The 21,697-nt window shown below is 30.2% G+C and overlaps 1 protein-coding gene across 2 annotated transcripts; it reads left to right on the top strand.

The window, feature by feature from the left end:
* Positions 1-80: 80 nt before the first annotated feature.
* LOC116767544 (uncharacterized) lies at positions 81-10,642 on the top strand. 2 transcript variants are annotated; one of them, XM_032657913.2, is made up of 8 exons: positions 81-460; positions 1,220-1,375; positions 1,752-1,875; positions 2,197-2,300; positions 4,084-4,233; positions 5,539-5,619; positions 8,505-8,663; positions 9,621-10,642. In XM_032657913.2, exons 1-8 carry the CDS (start codon positions 116-118, stop codon positions 9,987-9,989), a joined length of 1,488 nt encoding a protein of 495 aa, XP_032513804.2. In that variant the 5' UTR covers positions 81-115; the 3' UTR covers positions 9,990-10,642. The 2 variants fall into 2 exon arrangements, with proteins under 2 accessions (XP_032513804.2, XP_032513805.2); XM_032657914.2 differs by lacking the exon at positions 81-460 and adding an exon at positions 680-1,001 and having other exon boundaries at positions 9,621-10,641.
* Positions 10,643-21,697: the final 11,055 nt, after the last annotated feature.

Consider the following 21,697-nt stretch of genomic DNA (forward strand, 5'->3'; position numbering starts at 1 on the left):
TATTAAGTATTTTTCTAGTATTACTTCTTTACCTATTGACAGTTTTAATTTTAGCTGTCTCATATTTCCTGACGGATTTGTAAATAACTTACGATTATTTTGTTTAAGAAATAATATGGCGTCTAATCTTTTTAATATATCAACATACAGTCGATTTAATTTGTCAGAGAGTGAATCTGATATTCAAGTTTTTGTCAAAGAATATGGGTATCGCATAAAAAAACAACTTATTCGTGAGGATGAGAAGGGTCTCTCGGGCTTTGTTTCTTTTGCGGAGAGAAGTTTAAGTTTAACAGAATTGACTTGGTTACGAGACAATGAAGAAAGATTTTTTAAGGATACTCCTAATGAGAATTTGCTACGTTTGGACTATTTGTCCGAAACTGGCTTTATTACCTCTATGATATATAGTCCTGATGGCGAATTTTTAATCGTAGGTCACTCATCTGGTCTAATTCAAGTGAGAACATTTAAAACTATTATACTATGTTTTTACCTCCATAATAGTAATAAGTCTAGATATAATTTTAAACAGAAAGCTATGTATGTTATAGAAAATTAAATTCTATGTATAAAATTTATTCCTATTTACAAGGAATCCTTTTTGTTGAGCATGTAACTTAGGTAAACGAAGATTATATTAAACCTTCACTTTGCGCTTCATCGCAGTCGGGTAAAAAAAAACAATCGTACCTAAATCTAGTATCTTTAATATGGAGATATACAATGAAATCATTGCGGAATACGGAAAAAATATTCATTCATATTATGAAAATGAGGAATCTCCAAAACTTTGGTATCCAATGTTTTATCAAGGTCCAAAAGAAGAGCACAATCGTTTCGCATGGATGAAAGAAAACAGTGATAGATTTTTAAAAGGCACTCGAAATGAGATATTGTTCAATCGATGGTATTGTTCCGAATTGGGCGCTATAACGGCTTTGACCTACTCGCCTAACGGAGGCCACATTATTGTAGGCCATGCGTCAGGGATGGTGCAGGTAGTATTGTTTAGTTGAGCGGTTTACTTTTTGCAGATACAGGGATTGTATTCTTATTGATGATTTTTTTTTGAATTATTATTGAATGCAATGATTGATTCTATTTTAAAGTTATTCCGCTATCTAGAACTTCACATCTAAATGTGAATTTATAAGAAATGGGGCGTACAATTCATTCATATATTATTAATATTTATTGTAAAATAATGTCATTTCAGATGCGTCATGGTACTACAGGCGTAGTTCTCTGTACTCTGCGTAACATACAATTTCCCCCGAGACCCATCTATGCTATCGAATACAGTCGTTTAGAAGAACGTGTGTGCTATGCCGCTTGCAGCGATGGTGCCATATACAGAATTGAAATACCTAATGTAGTTTATAATTGAGATAACATAATCATTATATAGAATTCTGAGCCAGATCAGTCACATTTAGATATATACTTCCGCTTTTAACAATTTCTATATCGTGTGGGTAACCACTGACAGTAAAATACAACGAGGCCTGTGTATATTTTTAAATTTACCACGAGACTTGGTATTGTTAATACATGAGAATTTCATAAAAAAAAATCATTTTGTTCACAATGACATGAAATTTTATATACTCTTATATATACCGACTCAATTGCTAATCTTTTTGCCTTCACGTAAATGAACTTATATCTGCACAAAACCATAATTCCGAATATGTTCTGGCCTTAAGATCATTGCTCATCAAGGTAGTAAGTACTAACACAATAAACAGATCGCAACATCAGTGGACGATCCTCCCGGGTATTGTATTCGTGCCGATCCTGCTTTGGAATGTCTTAACACACAGTTTTATGGCTCTCCTGGAATATCTTCCGCCTCTACCCCGCTTATAACACGTAAGTTTATTTTAGCTAAACAGATAAGTAATATGAAGTACTTTTTTTTGCTTTTATTATACTTTATGCTTAAAATGTGAGGGAAGTTTTAAAGAATAATTTATGGTTTGTATTCAGCAAACCAGGTTTTTTTAAGTTAAGATGTATTATTACACACGAACGTTCAAAAACACTTGTAATAGGACTTTAACGTTAATAAATCAAACACAATTGGAGCAACTTCAATATCTCTTAAAAATATATTCTTCTTTAAGAATACGAGAATCAAATTACGATCCTTTGTTACGAGAACACGATCCAACATTCTGTTATTTACTTTAGAGAGATCGCCGGCTCTATCCTTGGGCATATCGGCTGATCAGGCGAAAGTCATTGTTGGGTACGCTGACGCCTCGATAAAAGTGTACGATATGGAAACTCTAGAGGTTAATAAGTATACACTTATTTATTTTAATTTAACAGACGTAAAGGTGATGTTTGTTTTTTTGTAGTTTGTACATTAGTGATGGAATTGCTCTATGCATATCTATCGATATAGCAGCGGTTGTCTGTATAATTTATGTTGGTGCGTAATATTTATGTCAGTTAATTTGGCTACATAAATTACAGAAAGTTAAATAAATTCGCTTTGTTGTTACGAGTAAAACGTCAGGTACAATGCAATTTATTGTTATTAGCTTTTTAACATTTTCGGTTTCTATTCAACTTTTCATGTTCATAATGAAAATTCATTTTTATTTCGTAATATTGAAGTGAAATACTTTAATCTAGAGGTTTTATATTGAAATAGAAAAACATTAAAAATGTATAATAAATTATCCCACCGCTCTTTCTTGCCTTTAGGCAGTTAATGTATGCTTACGCTGAAGTTAATGATTTAAGTCTTTTATTTTTTTCTATTTGGTCTTTTCTAAACTCTTGAAACAAAATGTCTCAATAAGAAGTCTTTTTCAAAATTAAATAACTGAACAGATACATATATGATTATTTTGTTTTTAATTAAAGTCGCCCGTCCAGTTAAAAGGCTATTAAATTGCTTTTAAATGAGTCCAAAGTGTTCATTAAATTTGGTTTTACCTTTTAAATAATTTTCAATATTTTTTTCATTTCATTTAAATTTTAAACCTTAAATTCTATTGTAATAAAATAAATGCTATGGGTTTTTACATAACCAATTTGTTAAAAGGGAGAGATTTGTGAGGATTTATGGATCTTTGTTGCTCTTATACGCAAAACTACTTACTAACTTTACAATAATGTAGCTTAGACTTTACAATAAGACGTAGGCCATGCATAAATTATTCCGAAATTCCGTGTAGTTACCACAGAATCAAGGCATAATAGTTGTATTGTGCATGTACTTATGTCACGTAGACTATAGAAGTCACTACCGATTATTACCTACCACAGCTATTGTTTTAATATATTTTACACATTTCTCTCTGAGCCTAATAACGAACGCGGACGAAGACGCGGTAAAATCTAATACTATTACTATAACAAAAATACTGTATGTTGATTTAATAACGAAAGGAAAGTCAAATATTTTTTTATTTTGAAATTTTGCTATCAACATTAAAAAGAAGTGTTTCCCGTAAAACCGCCGATCACGGTTTATTGGCAATATCAGTGTAGGGTTTACGATTTATTCAAAAGTAAGGATACTTGTGAAAGTAGGTCGGTTCTGGTCAAGGATTCTGTTATCATGTTACAGCGACGCCAGATGACGAGGACATCAAGACTATCCCTTATTTATTTTATCTGTACCCAACCATAAAATGTATTAACTGTCGGGACTAAAATCCAATGTTATAGTTTGAAAGATCTCGAATAAATTTCTTGTTTGCTTTGCAAATTTAGGCTTTTTTGAATGTTCATGAAATAACCTATCTAAATTTCCTTGTAAAAGCGATAAAAGCGGTTTAACAGTCTAAAAAGTGTATAAATTTTGTAAATCGACCAATATAAAATATTTCAAAAGAGTCTGAAAGATGGGACGTTAATTTTATTTTCATCGTCACAATTATTCCACAGAGTATATAATTCCATTGAACGCAATTAAGTTTGTTTCATAATACTGTTCTAAACAAAGGGGCCGAAACAGAAACATTCTTGATGACAAGTTTTAGTTGTTTACAATGGAATATCCAAGTAAACACAACAACAAACAAACAATTCCATACCTATAACTTAGTTGTGTCCTTTCAGGCGGACCTAACATATAAGGTCCACAAACTGCGTTTACAGTTTATACCTAAGAAACTTCAGAGAATGCATTTTGGGCAAGTCTGTGCTCTAAGGTGCCACGACCAGAAGCCTTTTATATTTGCATCAGGAGCCTGGGATAATACTTTGAGGGTAAATATCAAAAACAATAACTTAAATGTTAATTGTACCTACCAACAAAAGACTTATCTTTTGAACCAAAAATACGAATTTAAAATTAGGTATTTTAATTTATATATTTATATTCGGGCAGATAAATAAAATTAATATACACAATAAGGCATGATATTATCAAAGCGTAACAATACCATGTTATCTAGAAAATATATTTGATTTATTTTGTTTCGTTCTCTGTACTAATGAATACACTTATAGTGAAACTTCTGAATAGAAAATAAATACGTTGCTTAAACATTTAGAATAATATAAATTAGATTAATTAAATAACCTTGAGCAAAATTTACTTTGTAGTCAGTATTTTTATCAAAGTAATCATTTGCCAGATATATCAAATAAACTTTGTGTAGTATTAATATTTCTGAGCCTTAATATTTTCTTAATAGGCCTTAAGAATTTATTGTTTTCAGTTATATCAAAAATTAAGATTGAGAATCAAAACGTTTTGCAATCCCTTATGTACCAAAATATGATATACATTTTATATGATTATACTTTTTAGAAATAAGTAAAAATGTTGAGTCATAATGACTTAAAAACCGATAATGATAATGACATTACAGTAACTTTTAATGAAATTAATATGATAATGGAAAAAATATATTTTTTTACTTAATAACTTATTAATAGAAAGACTTTTTGAACATATAAAGAGGGTTCTTTGTAAATGACCGTAATGGAGTATTTGCGGTAGGAATTATACCTTGTCGAAAAAAAAATACAATGTTCTAACTGAACGCGGCAAAGCAAAATAACAAAAACGAGTCGCTTTGAAGCAGCTCTGTGGTCGACATGACTATTAAATTTGAAAGAGTTTTATTCCCAAAGCTCCATTTAGCTGTTTCTAGCAAGCAAGCAAGTAGACATAAACTGTTGTATGTATATCCTATTGTTATGGCTCTCCACACGTCCCTTGATAAGAAGTATTAAGTACTCGTCCGAGTCACTTTACTGGAATCGTGTAAACGCTCCCTGAATAAAACATATCAGTCAACGACCGCGGACCCGGAGCGCCTCTGTCGAGATTAAAATATTTTGCTAGCGGTTAACTCAAATTATTTATTAAGCGCTTTTGAGCGTTTAACATCAACAAAGAAAAGAGACTGTGTCAATTTAAAACGGCATACCTACATGATTGCAATATTTTAAGTGCTTATTATGAATTCTCTGGATTAAATATTGTTACTTCAAAGAATATAAATATTTTAAACCTTATGACTTTACAGAATAATGAAACGAATGTTTTTAACTTGTTTGCAGATTTGGGATATAAGATGCCAAGTTGGATGCATAATGACTTTCGAAGGAGTAAATATATGTGGTGACAGCATTGATCTGAATGTTAGTATTAGGCATACGTGTATTACATATTCTGTGGGAGTTTTAATGTATTTTGGTCGAATAACCATCAAAACACCACCACTTCTTAAGTAAAAGGAATGTATTCCTTTTGGTAGATTCAAATTTATTTAATGTATTATATTATACAATGCATTGTCAAAAAAAAAACGTGTAATTGTAAGTAGAATTTCAAGTTTACAGAGAGAATGAATCTATTTTGATCGGTAATTATAAGGCGGCTTAATGTATCATGCGTTTCTTAAATTCATGTCATTCTTACAATATTAACAATGTGAAAACATATAGGAATGGATAGACGTATTTCTGCATTAATTAGCTCTGACGTGATTTACATATCAAATAGTTGTAATAACCTTCCTTTGCCTTTCCTTTGGACAATCGACTTTTGGAATAAAGAAGAAGCCTAACTTTATTACCTAAATATGTCTAATAACTTTGTCATTGACAAACAAAAACATCTTTTTTACTTTTAGTTGAATTTTAAACAGTTATTTAGTGTAGTTTGAGTCCTATTTTTAATGTTGACATTCATACATCTATTTCATTTAATTATTATAAGAATATTCTTCCTACTTAAACAGAATTGATAGATTATTTCTCTTATGTATGTATTTCTATACACATGTGTCTCTGAAAGTGTCATTCTATCATAATTATATGTAGTTTGAGTTGCAAATTTTATAGAGGAGAAGAATTATACCTACATTTTTATATAAAACAGAGAAACTGCATTTTAGATTTCCTATTACGATCAGAATACCTTATACCAGTGAAATAAGTTGTGATACCAGTTATTAATACAACCAGTCCAATCTTATAACAACAATTATAACGTCTGACCCAAGTTATAATAAATTGAAATAATAAAAAGAATAAAACCAAGCATATAAAGATTATTCATGGTCATTACTTTTTTCTTATTTTTGTCTGAAGTAAGAAATGATAGCAGAAATATTTTTGTTGAAGAATACGAGTATAGAAGAAATAAGATAATTTATATCTGGATCCTACGATGAATGATAATGTTGATTGCCGGTCTACTAGGTTTAGGTCTGTGGACGTTTTTGTCACTAGTATTTAGTGGACTTAAATTTGCTCGAGGGAAAATTTACCACAGATGATACGGATAGAATATACGGTAGATATATTCTTATGCAACGTCTTATTATATTTTTGATGATTGTATATAATAATGCTATTGTAATATGTACTTTATGTGTTAAGCAATTAGTCAACTTTTTCTTGAAACCTAACAGAACCGAGTTTGATATTCGGGCATTCTCTTTCTTAGAATAACAAGTTTTTAATTGATATGTACATTCTCTTATGAATTTGAATATATTTATGTGTATTCAAAATATTTTTGTTATTTTATAAGTTTAGTATTTGGATTTTGAACATAAAGTAATACTTTTACATTATTTGCACAACTTTTTATGATTTGAGTTAATTGTATTTAATCACAAAAAAAAAAAACGAAATGATCATTGTTTATTATAATATTGTACTCATACTTTCCATTTCTAGCGACTTGTGAGATGAAAAAGCAAACATTCTTAAATAAAAATAACAAATTTAAAATGTTGTATAACAAAACAACAACAGTTTCAAATAACAAATATGTTTATTGTTTAATTGTGAAGGACTGTTACACGCCGCCAAACTATACCTTTTAAAAACATCTTAATAGATTTAGTTTGAGTGAAAAATATAAAAAGTTAAATAAAATTGATAAAATTATATTCTCTGTAATGTTATTTTGCAAATAATTATTAATTTCATTACGTATAAAAATAAAAACATGCCGCGCATTTGCTAAGATTAATTGAAAAATACGTCGAGTTTTACTTAGAACATGAAAGGGAGTGATAAATGAAGGTTGGTACAAAGTTAGGCCGTGGTATTCGCGTTGCGTATTATAATATTTAATGGATTTGCCAAATTGTATGCTACTTTATATATATCCGAAAGTTATAACTCCTTGCATTACTTTACATTTTCAGCTTTCCTTTTATTATTTTTTAAAGTTTTTTTTCCATATAAGAAGTAGATGCATACAGATGCAAACAATATACAGATGCAATAATTTGACTCTTCCGTCCAACCACTTAGTTTCCGTTCCAACCGCTTAAAGTGTTTGTATAGCGAAGACCATGAGGTAGTTTTAATTAAAAACTGTGCCTTTGTCGACTTGGTTCAAGTTTCATCTACAGTTTCGTCTCCCCTCGTTATCAAGTTTGATATTCTCTCATAGTTGGTAGCCTTTGAGGTGTGTATATTATTTTAAAGTTTTTCATAAGTGTGTGTCTGGTTGAAATTTTTATTTTGTAACAACTTTTTAAGCTCTTAAAATGTTACCAACTTTCGCGATTATTAATTTTAATTAGTTGTTATGAGCAAAATTTTGTAAAGCATGTAAATTTTTATAAAACAATATTTTTTTTGCTATGAGCCCCCAGAAAAAATGTAGCGACTTTGAGTCTTTTTACAAGTCTGCCAATTAGATGGCAATATCACTGATGAAATATTATTCATAATATGTATCAACTGTTACTTGCTAAGGTCCACGAGTATATAAGTTCTAAAATTACCGGGTAAATTAAAACCTTACTTGATATGGGCAAATAAATCTGTTTAAAAATATGATTGAGGGAAAAAGGTGTAAAATACTTATGAATCGATTTGTGAGATTCTCACAGTTGTGCTTTGTTAAACTAAATTGTAAATTTGTATTGTCTAATAAAATTAGTGTTAAATATATCAACAAAGCCGTCATGATGTGATGCAAAAGGGATCCGCATATGTTTAACTCAGCAAAGTCTGCGTTGGTCACCAACGATGTAATGATCTAAATGATATTCCAGAGGGATTATTGCATTTCTGGAAGTTGGCAGCCAACTGAAGCGCTGTCGGTTTGGGATTTGACTGCCAAAAAAAGATTGAGCACCATCAGAGTACAAAACCGACGACCTGATGTTGATGGGGAGTATATTTACGGTTGCCGCTATTGGAGATCTTCAAAGGTATTTTATTCCTTAAAAATTTATATGTACCACCTATGTTATGTGACGTAGAGAAATGTTATGATATTCCTTATTGAAACTTTAAAAAACCACTACAACGCGATCACGTGTACAACGCGATCGTAGTGCAACAATACAATGAGTTTCATGTTACCGGGTACCAAATAAATAGGAAATCAATTTGCCGATAAAAATGGTTATAAATATTTTTGTAATATATTATACATCTTACAATAATATTGGCAGACAAAGATAATTTGGACCCGTTTGCTGACTGTTATCAGGTATTCCAATATGTTATAATATTTAGTTTGGGAATACAAAATAAACAGCCATATTATTATAAGCCGAGGTTTTGGGCAGATTGTTTTCCTTCCATCCTATAAATTGTTAAGTACATTGAAATTTGAAAGCAGGTATAAGTTTTCGCTTTGTAAGGCCACTGCGGTTGAATATTGTTGAGATAGTTAAAACGACTTGTTGAAGTTTGGATATTGCAATACAGGTTGATGTTTTTATGTAAACTTCTGTGTATTACTGGTAATTTAAAATACATTTCATATTTTATGAAATATTTGTTAGAAAGATTATGAGTTGTTCAAATTACTTTGAATATCATCTACTTTGCTTTCGAGATTGAATCTATTGTTGTTGTTATGGAAATCTCTATAACAATAGCATTTAGTACTATTGACAGTTAATTCCCTATAAATCTCTACTTTATATTTTTATTCATAACGTATTTATAATTATAAATATGTAGAATAAGCTTATCATTGTATGAATTTTTGTTGACTATGATATAGCAGATATATTGTATTCAAATATTACCTTAAAATATTTATCTCACTTCTATCATTTAGTGGATTGGCGCTGGAAGTCTAATTGACGCTTTTCCCTCTTCTTTATTTTTTCAAAATAACAAATAGTTCATTTTAACTATATTTAATGTTACAGTATAACCGTAAGGGCAAATACGGTATCATAGGCGGTAGTGGAACAAACTGTGTTGAGGTCATCAATCTTCACAATCGCTACATAGCCTGCTCATATCCGTGTCCTGGAACAGTACTAGCAATAACCAGTCACGAAGAAAGAATAGCGTTCGGAGGTACAGCTCCTTTATTGAACATTGTCAGCTTCCATGATCCAAAGCACGAGAAATATAAAATAAAAGAGGAACAACAATTCGAATTTACCGTGAAAGATGTTACGTGGTTCGACGAAGATCAAAGTTCTGAAGAAGTTGTTGAACATCCACCTAAGGTTACGCATAGTGTGAATTGTCCGGTCATATCTAAAATGAGTACGAAATCAGTTACTTAATTTGTGAACTGCCATAAATGAAACGGAAAATCAGAAGATCGAATTCTTACGGCTGTCAATAAGGAAATCACGGTATAAATCCAATACAGCCAGTCATTGCGCTCTATAAAATTACTGTCGATATTTGTTAGGACCAAATTAAATCGACCTTCGCTGCCAGTCAACTGTAACGTTGATTACTTAACACTTAACTTAAATGCTGTTTACGAAATGTTTTATATTTTATATATAATTTAATGGCTATATAGTTTATTGGTGTTTGTTTTCTTTATTTGTGTATGCATATTTTTTTCTGTAAAGTAATTTTTATGTAAACGCCTTCATAAAGCAAAAAATTCAAACGATTTGTTCACGCACGCAAATTGCCCATCACGGGTAAAAGTAATCTATTTTAATTTTAGGGAAAAGAATGTCACATTTTTTAAATTACCTTCACCTTCAAACTCTTGTTTTATTAGATTCACGAATTTTTCCTCTCGTTTCAAGCGTTTAATTAATATTTATTTGCCATGGGCAGTAAATAAACATTCAATGATTAATTTTTGGTATAGAAATGTTTGAAATAGAATGAAAAATAAATATTAAAGCATTTTGTAACTTGGTTTGGTTTGGCAACGTAATAAATTTTTACAGAATTGGTTATATTTTGTTGGATATTTGAATAGTCAATATAGTATAGAGACACCGAATAAGTTGAAGTAAAATTTGAATAAAGAAAACATTTTCTAACAGTGCGAACACATGCTGGCGCTGGTGAACTTTCAACTTTTACTCGCCCATGTAGCTGGAGACTGTACCCACCTGACCCCCCATGGGAGGGGGCGCTTTCCGTACTTGGAGCGAATATTTACAGCGCAACCTAAATATAGCGTGCCGCTGCTCAGCTGGCACGGTAGAGGAGGGGATAGGCGGGTAAACATTACCCCTCCACTCCTAACCAACGGAAGGCCATTCGGGCGTCGGGCACTGAGGTGTTCGGACGTCTGCATTATATGCTTGCGTATAGCGACCATGACCGACAGGGGTGGACGCTCGCGCCAGCAACAAACCTTCTCAAGGTTACGACGCCATTGTATAAGACCACTACAGAATTAAAAATGACAGCGGCACTGTTTTACAGATATATAAATAGACATAAGTATTATCACATAACAATATACAAATTGTGCTTTAGTGAGAATTCAAATTGCAAAAAAATTATTCCAGCTTTTTTATTAATTGCATCCGTGATACTCAAACGATTTTTTTTTACTTCATAAGTATAACTTTGTTTATGTTATGTGATTTTTTTTGATTCATTAATAACAACATTTTAATATTTTAATAATAAAATCACAGAAAACACAGAAAACACAGACGCAGATAAAGAATGATACAGAATCATGAAAACGTATGTAAGCTATGTGTAAAAAAAAAGTACTTCAAATGAGACACGTTTCTAACAAAGTAAATGACTGTTTGTTTGTTAAAAGCGTACATGTTGGACATGTTTTTATTTTTATTTTCTGAAACCCAAAACTTTCGTGTAATTCAACTGGACTGACTGAAATTGAGGCTTTTAATATCCTTTTCTCTTATATTTGTCCAATGAAATTTTATTTCGCGGCATAAAATAATTCTACGTATTGAATTATGTTTAAAATCCTCTTTAATGACATTTAAATTAAATTGTTAAAATGTTAAATAGTCATACATGATTTGATAAAAACTGTGGTAGATGTGGATTTATTGCTTCGATATTGTACTTTAAGCGTTCGTCCGATTCTCAAAGAGATCTGCATACACTCAGTAATCGGAGTACGGTTTAGTTGCCCTTTGTTGTTTAGTTTAATAATAACTGAAGCTTTAAATGAATGTGTGTGTTCCTTTGAATAATATAATTATGTTAAGGCTTTGAAATAAAGAAGGGTTTTTGATCAAATACATATTATTACAATAAATTATTCTTATATACTTTAAAAAGAGGCCTATTAAGTCAATATGTAAGTACATAATGAAATAAAAACTTATATATTATATATTTTTATCCAGCCTTAAAAGACATAAAAAGGTATTAAATAATATTAGAACAGAAAGATGTTATATAGCTACATTTACATTACATTATATTACAAAATTATAGAGAAGTAAAAATAAATGCAATTACGCCATGAGGTAGTATGACAGCGGATGGATGTTTTAAAACTGGAATGATGCCTTAAGTCATCTGAAAGTTGCTTCCAGAATTTTTTACAACAAAAATATTCCAATAACGCATATAAAAGAAAACATTACCATATAAGATTATTCCATAACTCAAATTCGGAAAGAAATATAATGTTATCATATACTTCAATACGCTTACAACCATACATTTTCCATTCGAGTAATATCTCAAAGCGTAGGTATATTATGTTATTCGTAGCGCTTTCGTAGCGGCGTAGAGGGGGAAATGTAGCGGGGGCGTAGCTGCATCGATCCTCGGGCCGTGACCTTGACCCGGCCGCGTTCCCGGATGTGCCCCTTGCCTAGTTGCGCCATTGTCGCTTTATTCAGCCCTAGCTTTTATTAGCCCCGGATTTTATATAGCCAGCTTTGAATTTGAGTTACGTCGAGCTATTGTAAGAATAGATTCGAGCTCAGGTGGTTTTATAAATGTTTTGGTTTGTAAAGGGTAAGTGAATTGTGATTGCGTTTTGTGAGGATAAGCATAGACTTCGGGTTCTACTACCATTCTTTATTTATAGTTATGGCATAAGGAATAAATGAAAAGCAAATACAACAAAAATACTGAGATTTCGATGTCAACTTTAAACTAAACAAGAATTGAAATGTTAATAGTTTGGTTAATAAAAATATAATAATGTCTATTATAAATGAACTACTAAGTGAAATATATTAATATACAATCAATTTTGAATATTATCATACCGTTCTATAATGTTATTTTTTCAAATTCTCAAACAATATCTCCATGTTATTTTATTTAAGCAGACAATGTGAAATACTGTTAATTAATTCGGTAGTTCACTTCACATGTTCCTAATCCTATTTTTTCTAATACAGATGGCCATAAACTTATCTCATATATATATATATATAACTCTACTTTATAAATTTTATGAATATATAATATATATAAATATAATAATATATATTCAGAGTCCCAGTGAGGATGTTTAAAACAAACACAATGTTACCTCCTCAGTCCTGAACTAATAGTGTTGGGACAACTTTATACAGTTGCATTTTACTGGCATATTTTAATGAGAAATTTACAACTAAATCATTCATTTCTTTCATTATATAACATATTCTTATAGTGTAACAAATACTAATAATACCGAAGTTTTTTCACCAGTGGTTCATTTGATATATTAAAGTCTTCCATTAGAAAGGTTTTATATTATAACTGTGTGATTGGCTGTTACTGGAGCGTAAATAATTATTATCTTTATTCCATATATCTCAGTTATATGACATGCTTACAGTAATTAATGCATATATATGCAATCTGTTGGACGGTCGCATTTCGGTGGCATCGCAGTATATGCTAATAGATACGCTTGGGCACTATTCACGTATAAATATACCATATCATTATTTAACATAATAAATGTTATATAGTATAATTCAACCGATAACAAAATGTATAGAATGTATAAAATTAAATCTTCGAATGTACAATTGGTAACGGAATATTTTATTACTTTTTAAAGGCTCTCTAACATTAACGCTAAATTGTCCGTCGCTATTCAATACAATATCTGAATTAATCGAGTTTAGTGGTGGTTAATACAAACTTTGTAATTTAAATCGTTTAGTAAATCGATTTTATAGGTTAAAGTATCCGAACGAAAGTATGTGTTATAATACGAAATAGAATCAAAATGAAATCTAAAAGCAGCTTTATGTCATATGAGTGTATAATAAAAGTCTATTACCATAATAATAAGAACACCTAACAGCAATTAGTACAGAAACAGAGCACAAAAATACTTAAGCACCTTATTTAAACATAATTAAACCGTCCCTTCTATATCATTAGTGAATACACTGCCAGGAGATAACAATAATAATTCGAGAAAAAAAAACCAATGAATCTCGTCTTTACACAAATGGAATAGGGTTTCTTTTCAAACATCTCATCCAGATAAGTGTATATTTTATTGAGTTGGTTTACAAACCACCTCGTTTTCAGTTTCGGTTTATGGTTAGCCACGAAATTACCTTTGTTTTGTAAAACAGGAATCGCGATCGTGCCGGGCCTGCTTAATGTATTTTAAACGAACGAATCAATTATTCAAGTATAGCAAAGTATTCTTCGATATCTATATACGAAGGGTTACGCAGTTATTAATTTGAAACAGAAAAAGCAGTAGTAGAACCCTAAATATTACTTAATTAAAATTCTTTAAACTTTTAATCATTGATGTAAAAATTGTATAATAAATTATAAGAGAGCTTTGACGAAAAAATTGCTGGTTATAATTTAAGATCTCGCACATTAATGAATACAGCTTGCGATCCACAAAATGTCATTAGTTCTTATATGTTAATATCCTGAAAATTAATGGAAGGAAGGCGAAAACCATTATTATATTTACATAAAGCTGTAGCCCGGAAAACTTCTATTCATATTTGGGACATAAATAGTGTTAAGGACGCTTTTCATCAAAGGTGGTACAATATATTAACGACAATATTTATAGAAATGTCGTATAGTGGAAGAATAATTGAGAAAAGTTCACTGACTAAGGATAGCAAAAAAAAAATATGGACACTGAAAAAACGTCCATCTAAGAGTTATGCTTATAACAAAACTTACTTAAGGTGATGAAAATAACTAGTATAATTTTCCTAGAATCTCAGCCTTTATTTGCACATAACTTACTTCAGCAAGGTTTGCTACATTTTATTTTAATACCTTGAATATGTTTCTGTAAGACATGACTTCATTATTAAATGTCTCTTTCCGCTTCACGGAATTATTATTTGAAGTGGTTTGAAATTAAAATTAAATATCATCAAGACATAATTTATTCATTTAATTTGCTTGCTTTATAAAATAAAATTCTTATTTCAAATTGTGCTGACAAAAATTCAATAACATTTTCGGACCGAAAGCTTTCCTTTTTCCGTTATTTCACTTTATTATATTAGCCCTTACTGTCATTGAATATTATCAAAGGTTCCATTTACTAGTAAGGTTTTTAGAACTCTTATACTTATTAAATATTAAGTTTACTTTGTATAAATTTAGCATTCATGTATTTTTGTTATTTCAACTTACATTTAAATTATGTTTAAGAAATACTTCGGTTTAATTAGTGGTTATGCAGTTCGTTATATTACTTCGAAAGTTCGTAATATAAAAAACTCATTAAATCTTATTTCCAGATTATTACAGAGGTAGTACTTTAACAAAGTATTAAAGAATTTAGCTGGATGTCTAAATGTATAAGTATTAAAAATTTTATGTGAGAACATTTTCTTATGTAAGTATATTTGCATATACTTAATATTTGTTCGTCACACAGCAATATTATGTATATTAATAAATTGGGATAAGAGCGGTGTAAAAAAAAATCTTTTGGACTCAGTCTAGAGTATTCCTCAATCTCAATTCGCCTTTATTAGAATATTAAAATTTTAACGATATAATATATATTATTTAATTATAAACACCTAAGATCCAAAATCGGAATTCGAATATTTGATTTTTATATTCTGCAAATGTCTCCGCCATCAAAACAAGTTTCAACACGAACGTCACTAACATGTAACAAAAAAATATCACACACTGACATAAAGAAAAAAGTAATAAAAGTATAAAGAGCATCTTATTACGGCTCGTAATACAGAGACAGCGAATAAAAAACCTCAGCGGAATTAATCTCGAATAACGGAGTTCAAGGCGAGCATAAAACATTCTTAGCGAGATTTATGTATTAACCACCAAACAATATTTTAAAGAACTTAATGTAGAATAAACTGTATACGTTTCGCTATTTACAATTACGTTTTGTATGTAGCTCCAATCGATTTGCCTACAGGCACATTTGGCTCAGAGCCAACTGTTATTGCATTGAGTTCTGGGTTGGATATGCCACGCGTTATGAGACTATAGAGGACCGCACTATTTGCAAGTGTAAGTACACCATATCTGCCATGTGTGAGTGCGTCGAGACCAATTTTATTTTGAAATAATGTTAATTGTAATTCCATTAACATAACAACATAATAATAACACAATTAAGGCATGTTTTTATACCATTATTGATTAATATCTTAATCGTCCCAACAGCATGTAATAGAAATTTAATAACTTTTTTAAAATACATAGAATGCTTTTTTTATGACTTATTTTAAAAGCCTAGACAATAAGTACAGATCCAAGAACTATTTGAATGCATAAGGAATATTGCGATGTGAATATTACATACCATACAAATCAGAACTCAATTATGCTTAGAAGACATATCTTTTTTATGACTGAAACATGTAAAGTTATCCGTTAAAAGTCTATAATGTACAAATATGAAAGAGTGAACGACTGTAAATTAATAAACCTTTTGGCTGTACTTCGATAATGTTTCTTTGTATTTGATTCAAATATAATTTAGAAAACTATTCTTTCAATATTATAGAAGCTAAATTTTTTTTATGTTTAAAGATGATCATGATTCTCAAACATAGTACTATTATAGTCACGATTTTCATTTTTCTTGTAAGTTATCTATGTTTTCATTACGAAAACAGATTTTTGCCAGAAAATTTATTTTAATCGCACGCACGATTTGGATAAAAGATACTAAATCATTATTTTCAAACAGACTCTCAATCTAATAATATTATAATTGAAATATATTGAATGTGGAAATAATACCACGAAAAATAATCTCTCATTAGTATGTAAATTATATTGAGCACAAGGAATTTTAATAGCCATCGGAATTACTTTGTACGTTTCGACCTGGATATTTCAGTAGAATTTCTTATCCTAAACGTCAATGGTTTGGAAAAGGGGACGACAAATATTAATAGCTGAGGTTTTCGAATAAAAGCGATAAGACTACTTAAACTATTCTCCAATATATGGTTCACGCGCTGACCGTGGCTTCAATAGTTTGGAATTCGGAATATGGCCAACAACGCAATGCTAAATTCCGATAGCCTTGAGCTTTTCTTTGGAGGTATATTACTTGCAAAGGAACACAGATTTTTTTATAGCTGGTAATTATGCTTCGGTTTTTTAAGATTGTTAGTTTTTAACGAGTCACAGTGTAGAGATTAGTATATACATTAACTAGTTATTTTAATACTAAGTAAATGTTACAATTTAAAATTCATGCCAACATAAATATAAGTTTGTCTATTTGTTTTTGTCAATTAAATTGTTTAATACACCTTTGTTTTAATGTAACAATGTGATGTTAATACGCTATTTCCCTTCTGTATTGTCATTCAACTATATTTGTATGGTCCATGGAGTAATCTTGACGTAATATCTTCCAACATTGTTCCTCATATTATAAATAAACAACATATGCCCGTATATTTAAACAGTATTATCTCTAATAACAACCAGCTCCCTACTTTGAGGTGATTACCTCAATTTTCTCTCAGTCTCCACAGCTATTACAGATACGGAAATAATAGAACTGTTCTGTTATAAATACATGTATCTTTAAAAAGATTATTCTTGATTTATATACGAGTATTATTTATTATAATAAAACAATATTTATTTTTAAATAAAGACTGGACTTTATGTGTTTTATAGAATTTATATTCTCCACTTACATACTTCTTGTATTCCATGAAAATATTACTTTCTAATCAATTTTTTTTTTATTGATTTAGTGTTCACTTACACCAGTCTTAATTTTTATACGTGTCAATATAAGGGCAAAAATATGAAACATAATTTATATTATTTTAAAAATAATATAAATACATTGCTCTAGATTCAAAACAAGTACATTGTAAATTCGTATCGTATTTGAAACAAGGAAAGTTATGTATTCATATATTCGTAAAATATCATAAGATATCAACGCGAATTTAGAAATGATGAAACGATATTTCTCTTCAGAATATGTGTTAACAGTACTAAACCCTTGAGAGCAGACGAATCTGGCAAGATGCCACTGTATGAATTGTATAAGTTTCATAATAAAGATACAAAAAGCATAAGAATCTTATGTTTGTAAATGAAATGAAAACTAAATTTTTTCACCATATAAATAATTAACACGTGAATTTTTAACTTCTTTATATAAAAGAAACAAATTTAACGTTTCGTAAAGGAAGCAATGTTTATATTTGCTTCCCTCGGCAGCCCCCTAGCAGGACCTAATGACCCATGATAGTGTGGTTCAAGCCTAAATAGCTGCCTCCATAACGACATGGTGTAGACATTATGTTTTAATGTTGTTTTTATGGTTAGTTTATTATTTATTATCAGGCTGTGCATATTCATAGTATAAGAAAACTACAAATAAAGATATTTTTTTAATATCGTAAAGTACTATTGCGTAAACTACTTTTGCATTATTAATTATTAATACCAGTAAAATGTTTGCGTTGATGAAGATAAAAATGTTTATTTTACAAACATAGGAAATAAATTTAGATCCAATGGAAGAACTAATTGTTTGAAAAAGACATTTGAACAGAAAAGACACTGCTTTAAAACAGAACAGCTTTGTCCTTAGTCCTTTATTTTATTAGATGGCTAATCTTATTTGAAAGCACTACATGTCTTACATCATAATTACGAATCGGGGTGAAATTCTACATTGACATTAATTAAACGGCAGGAACATATGAGCCATTGTTCTGTGGCTTGGGATAATGGGAAGTGTTACCCAGCTTCAGATGACCTCTAAATTAAAATTCAAATTAAGCTTCTAGCTTTTGTGTTATAAGAATCTGAAAATATAAAAAATATTGCTTAAAATTTTGTTTTATAGTCAAAAAGGTAATTGACAATTACAAAGAGATACCGATTAATTTATCTTCCACTAACTAGTATTTTTCTTTGTATGAATAGGGAATTGGTTACCTGTTTAATAATTGTTTTTTCATACATCAGTTTCTTTAGTTTTGGGGGTTGTAGTAATAAAATATGCAATTTGAAATTTTTACCACATTACCGAGACGAAAAAAACAGAAGATAAAATGTGCGAAAAATTAATTAGCCCATATTGTTCAGAATAATTCTGTTTAAGGGGAAAAAATTAAAAGCTTCCATATGGCGTCTTCAGCGGCAGGATGTGATTTTATCGCGAGTATATGAGGTGTCGTTAAATCTAATTTAAACGGTTCTCTTTCGGATATTCCGAGAAACATCTACATAAATCGGCTTTAGGATTTTCAATGAGGAAAAATAGTAGGTTTTATCTAAGAGACCTTTAAAAAGAAAACAACATAACGTGAAATGTAATGCAAATGTTTGCTAACATTATTTCTGAGGCCGTTTTCTTAAGAACGCCAAGAAACTTTGCTAATTCCCTAGTAAATTAAAAAAAGTGGACGGAGTCTCTTTACAGGAACCTCGGGCCGAAGTTATCGTTCTGAAAAGTTTAATCGACCCTAAAGCATTATCTTTTGTTGAAGTTCTGCTTAAAATGATTTGGCTTTTTAAAATTGTGCATCATATTTTTAATTTCTTTAGAAACCTTTTGATTTGTGTATTGATTTAAGTTATTTCTGTTTCGCAACGTAAAGACGGAGAATGTAAGAAAATACATTATGAAGCGTACTATACTCGGAACAAAATAAGTAACAAAATCTATAACTATAACTTAATCGACAACGACCGAAGTAACAAACTTTTTGGTAATTATTGTTTGCATAATTGTTCAGTGGTTAAGTAAAAACAAAAGTCGCCTCTGGATCACTATAGGATAACTAAGTATAAGTATAACTTTTGAAGACACAGCTCACTTTTGTTGTCAATCAAAATGTTACTCTTTTGATCAGAATTCGTTTCTTCTATGATTCCAAATGTATTGTGAAAAACTCAAATAGACCGAACAGATATGTTTAACATTCATATCACAGAGCACTCATTCAGAGCACGTTTCTGATAGTGGTGTATCAGAAAATAGGAATATGAAAATTTAATGCAAACATTTAAAAGTATATCGATATAATTAGTTAGAAAGAAGATTCTAAGAAACATTTTTCACAATCAGACACCATTAAAACTACGAAAACAATAAGCGTAAACATTTTTTTCTGAATCCGAGATAGATAAAGTAAAAGTATCATAAAGTTCGCAATACCATCTCGTTTTAACAAGAAACACGGAAAATTCTGTTTGTTTTAAGAGGAAAGTAAATGATCCTGGATTGTGGTAAGTAATATCTTCTCTGAACGTTATCTGAACAAAGGCAGATAAATTAGACATCCTTAATAAGAGGCCTGTTTGTTCCCAATAATCTTAAACCTGAATTGACTTCAATTGAAATGGAGGCTTTTACATTGTTCTGTAATTTATTTGAGGTCCGTTGATAATTTATATTCTAATGAATAGATCCCGGTCTGATGTATCTCCGTAATACGTGAATGGAAATCGTGATGCTAAATTACGATCTCCACCCACTTTGTAATAGTAATATATAAAGAGGTCTTTAATATTTATGAAAGAGTGTTTCACTCAAGCTATGAAAGCTACTATACAAAAACTGAAAACGTTTCATCGAATGATTTCCGAATTTATCATAAATAAATCTCTCAGCGCCATTTTCCCAAACTTAAGACGATTTATAGAAATATTCATAAACTTCATCATTCAATAACAAGTTCCAAATATTTAATTATATAATCTCGTATCTTTAAGTGCGATTTATTTGTTTTGCTCTCGAATAACTATGGAAGAGGAACTAGGACGGGACAAAAGTATTTCTTAAGAATATCCAATTAGAAGGAGACACAAGTATTAATGAGTTCATAGTTTTGCCTTGTTTACTTGACGCTTATTACTTGCTCTTATTCTTTGGAAGCTTTCTGATGCTTTACTAACTAACTACTTACACCGTCAACAGATAACAATCTTCATTGACGAGTTCATTTTGTTTTTGTATAACCACGAAATCTTTTTTTTTAATTGACACTAAAATTTTTACCCCTATATTGTACGCTCTCCGTAAAATCGGTATGGTATGAAAGTTTTTTTTTTATTCGTTTTGTTGTTGCAGATTTTTATTTTGATTGTTAAAGACTGTTCATAAAAATATCGATTCGAAATACAGTTCCATTAATTAACTGTAGAATGTAATGATATAAAGGGTTTAAGTTATTTATTTTTAAGATAATTGAAAATTTCCACCGCACTTAAAGTTGGAAGCGTGGATGCGATAACTAACTGCCTAAATGGAATGTCTTAAGAAAATATTAAGGTTAGAAAGAATAGGCAAAGAAATGCTGAAATCGCCCATAAAGAAGAGCTTCTTGAATTATAAAGCAGGGTTTTTATTTGAGCTGGAAGTGAATTTGTCTCGCTTCCGTAAAATGGGCTTCCTTAAATATTTGAAAATGGAAAAGTTTTCGTTCCAAACGAGTTTTTTAGACTCTTTATACACTAATAAGACAAAGCGCTTCTTTCGGTTCGTCGAATATCTTTGTGTAAACTTTCCATTTCAGGATATAACACATGTATCATATTCTCTAAAATATGTGTTATATACTTATACTTATATCCCGTATATTAATTACAA

The sequence above is a fragment of the Danaus plexippus genome (genome assembly GCF_018135715.1).
Source record: "Danaus plexippus chromosome 9 unlocalized genomic scaffold, MEX_DaPlex mxdp_26, whole genome shotgun sequence".
Lineage (NCBI taxonomy): Eukaryota > Metazoa > Arthropoda > Insecta > Lepidoptera > Nymphalidae > Danaus > Danaus plexippus.

Bases quoted from the DNA above. Each gene is read 5' to 3' on its own strand.
- LOC116767544 (XM_032657913.2), top strand. From the start codon at position 116: ATGGCGTCTAATCTTTTTAATATATCAACATACAGTCGATTTAATTTG. The intron at 461-1,219 runs GTGAGAACATTT...ATGTCATTTCAG, and splicing joins ACTCATCTGGTCTAATTCAA to ATGCGTCATGGTACTACAGG. The intron at 2,301-4,083 runs GTTAATAAGTAT...GTGTCCTTTCAG, and splicing joins ACGATATGGAAACTCTAGAG to GCGGACCTAACATATAAGGT.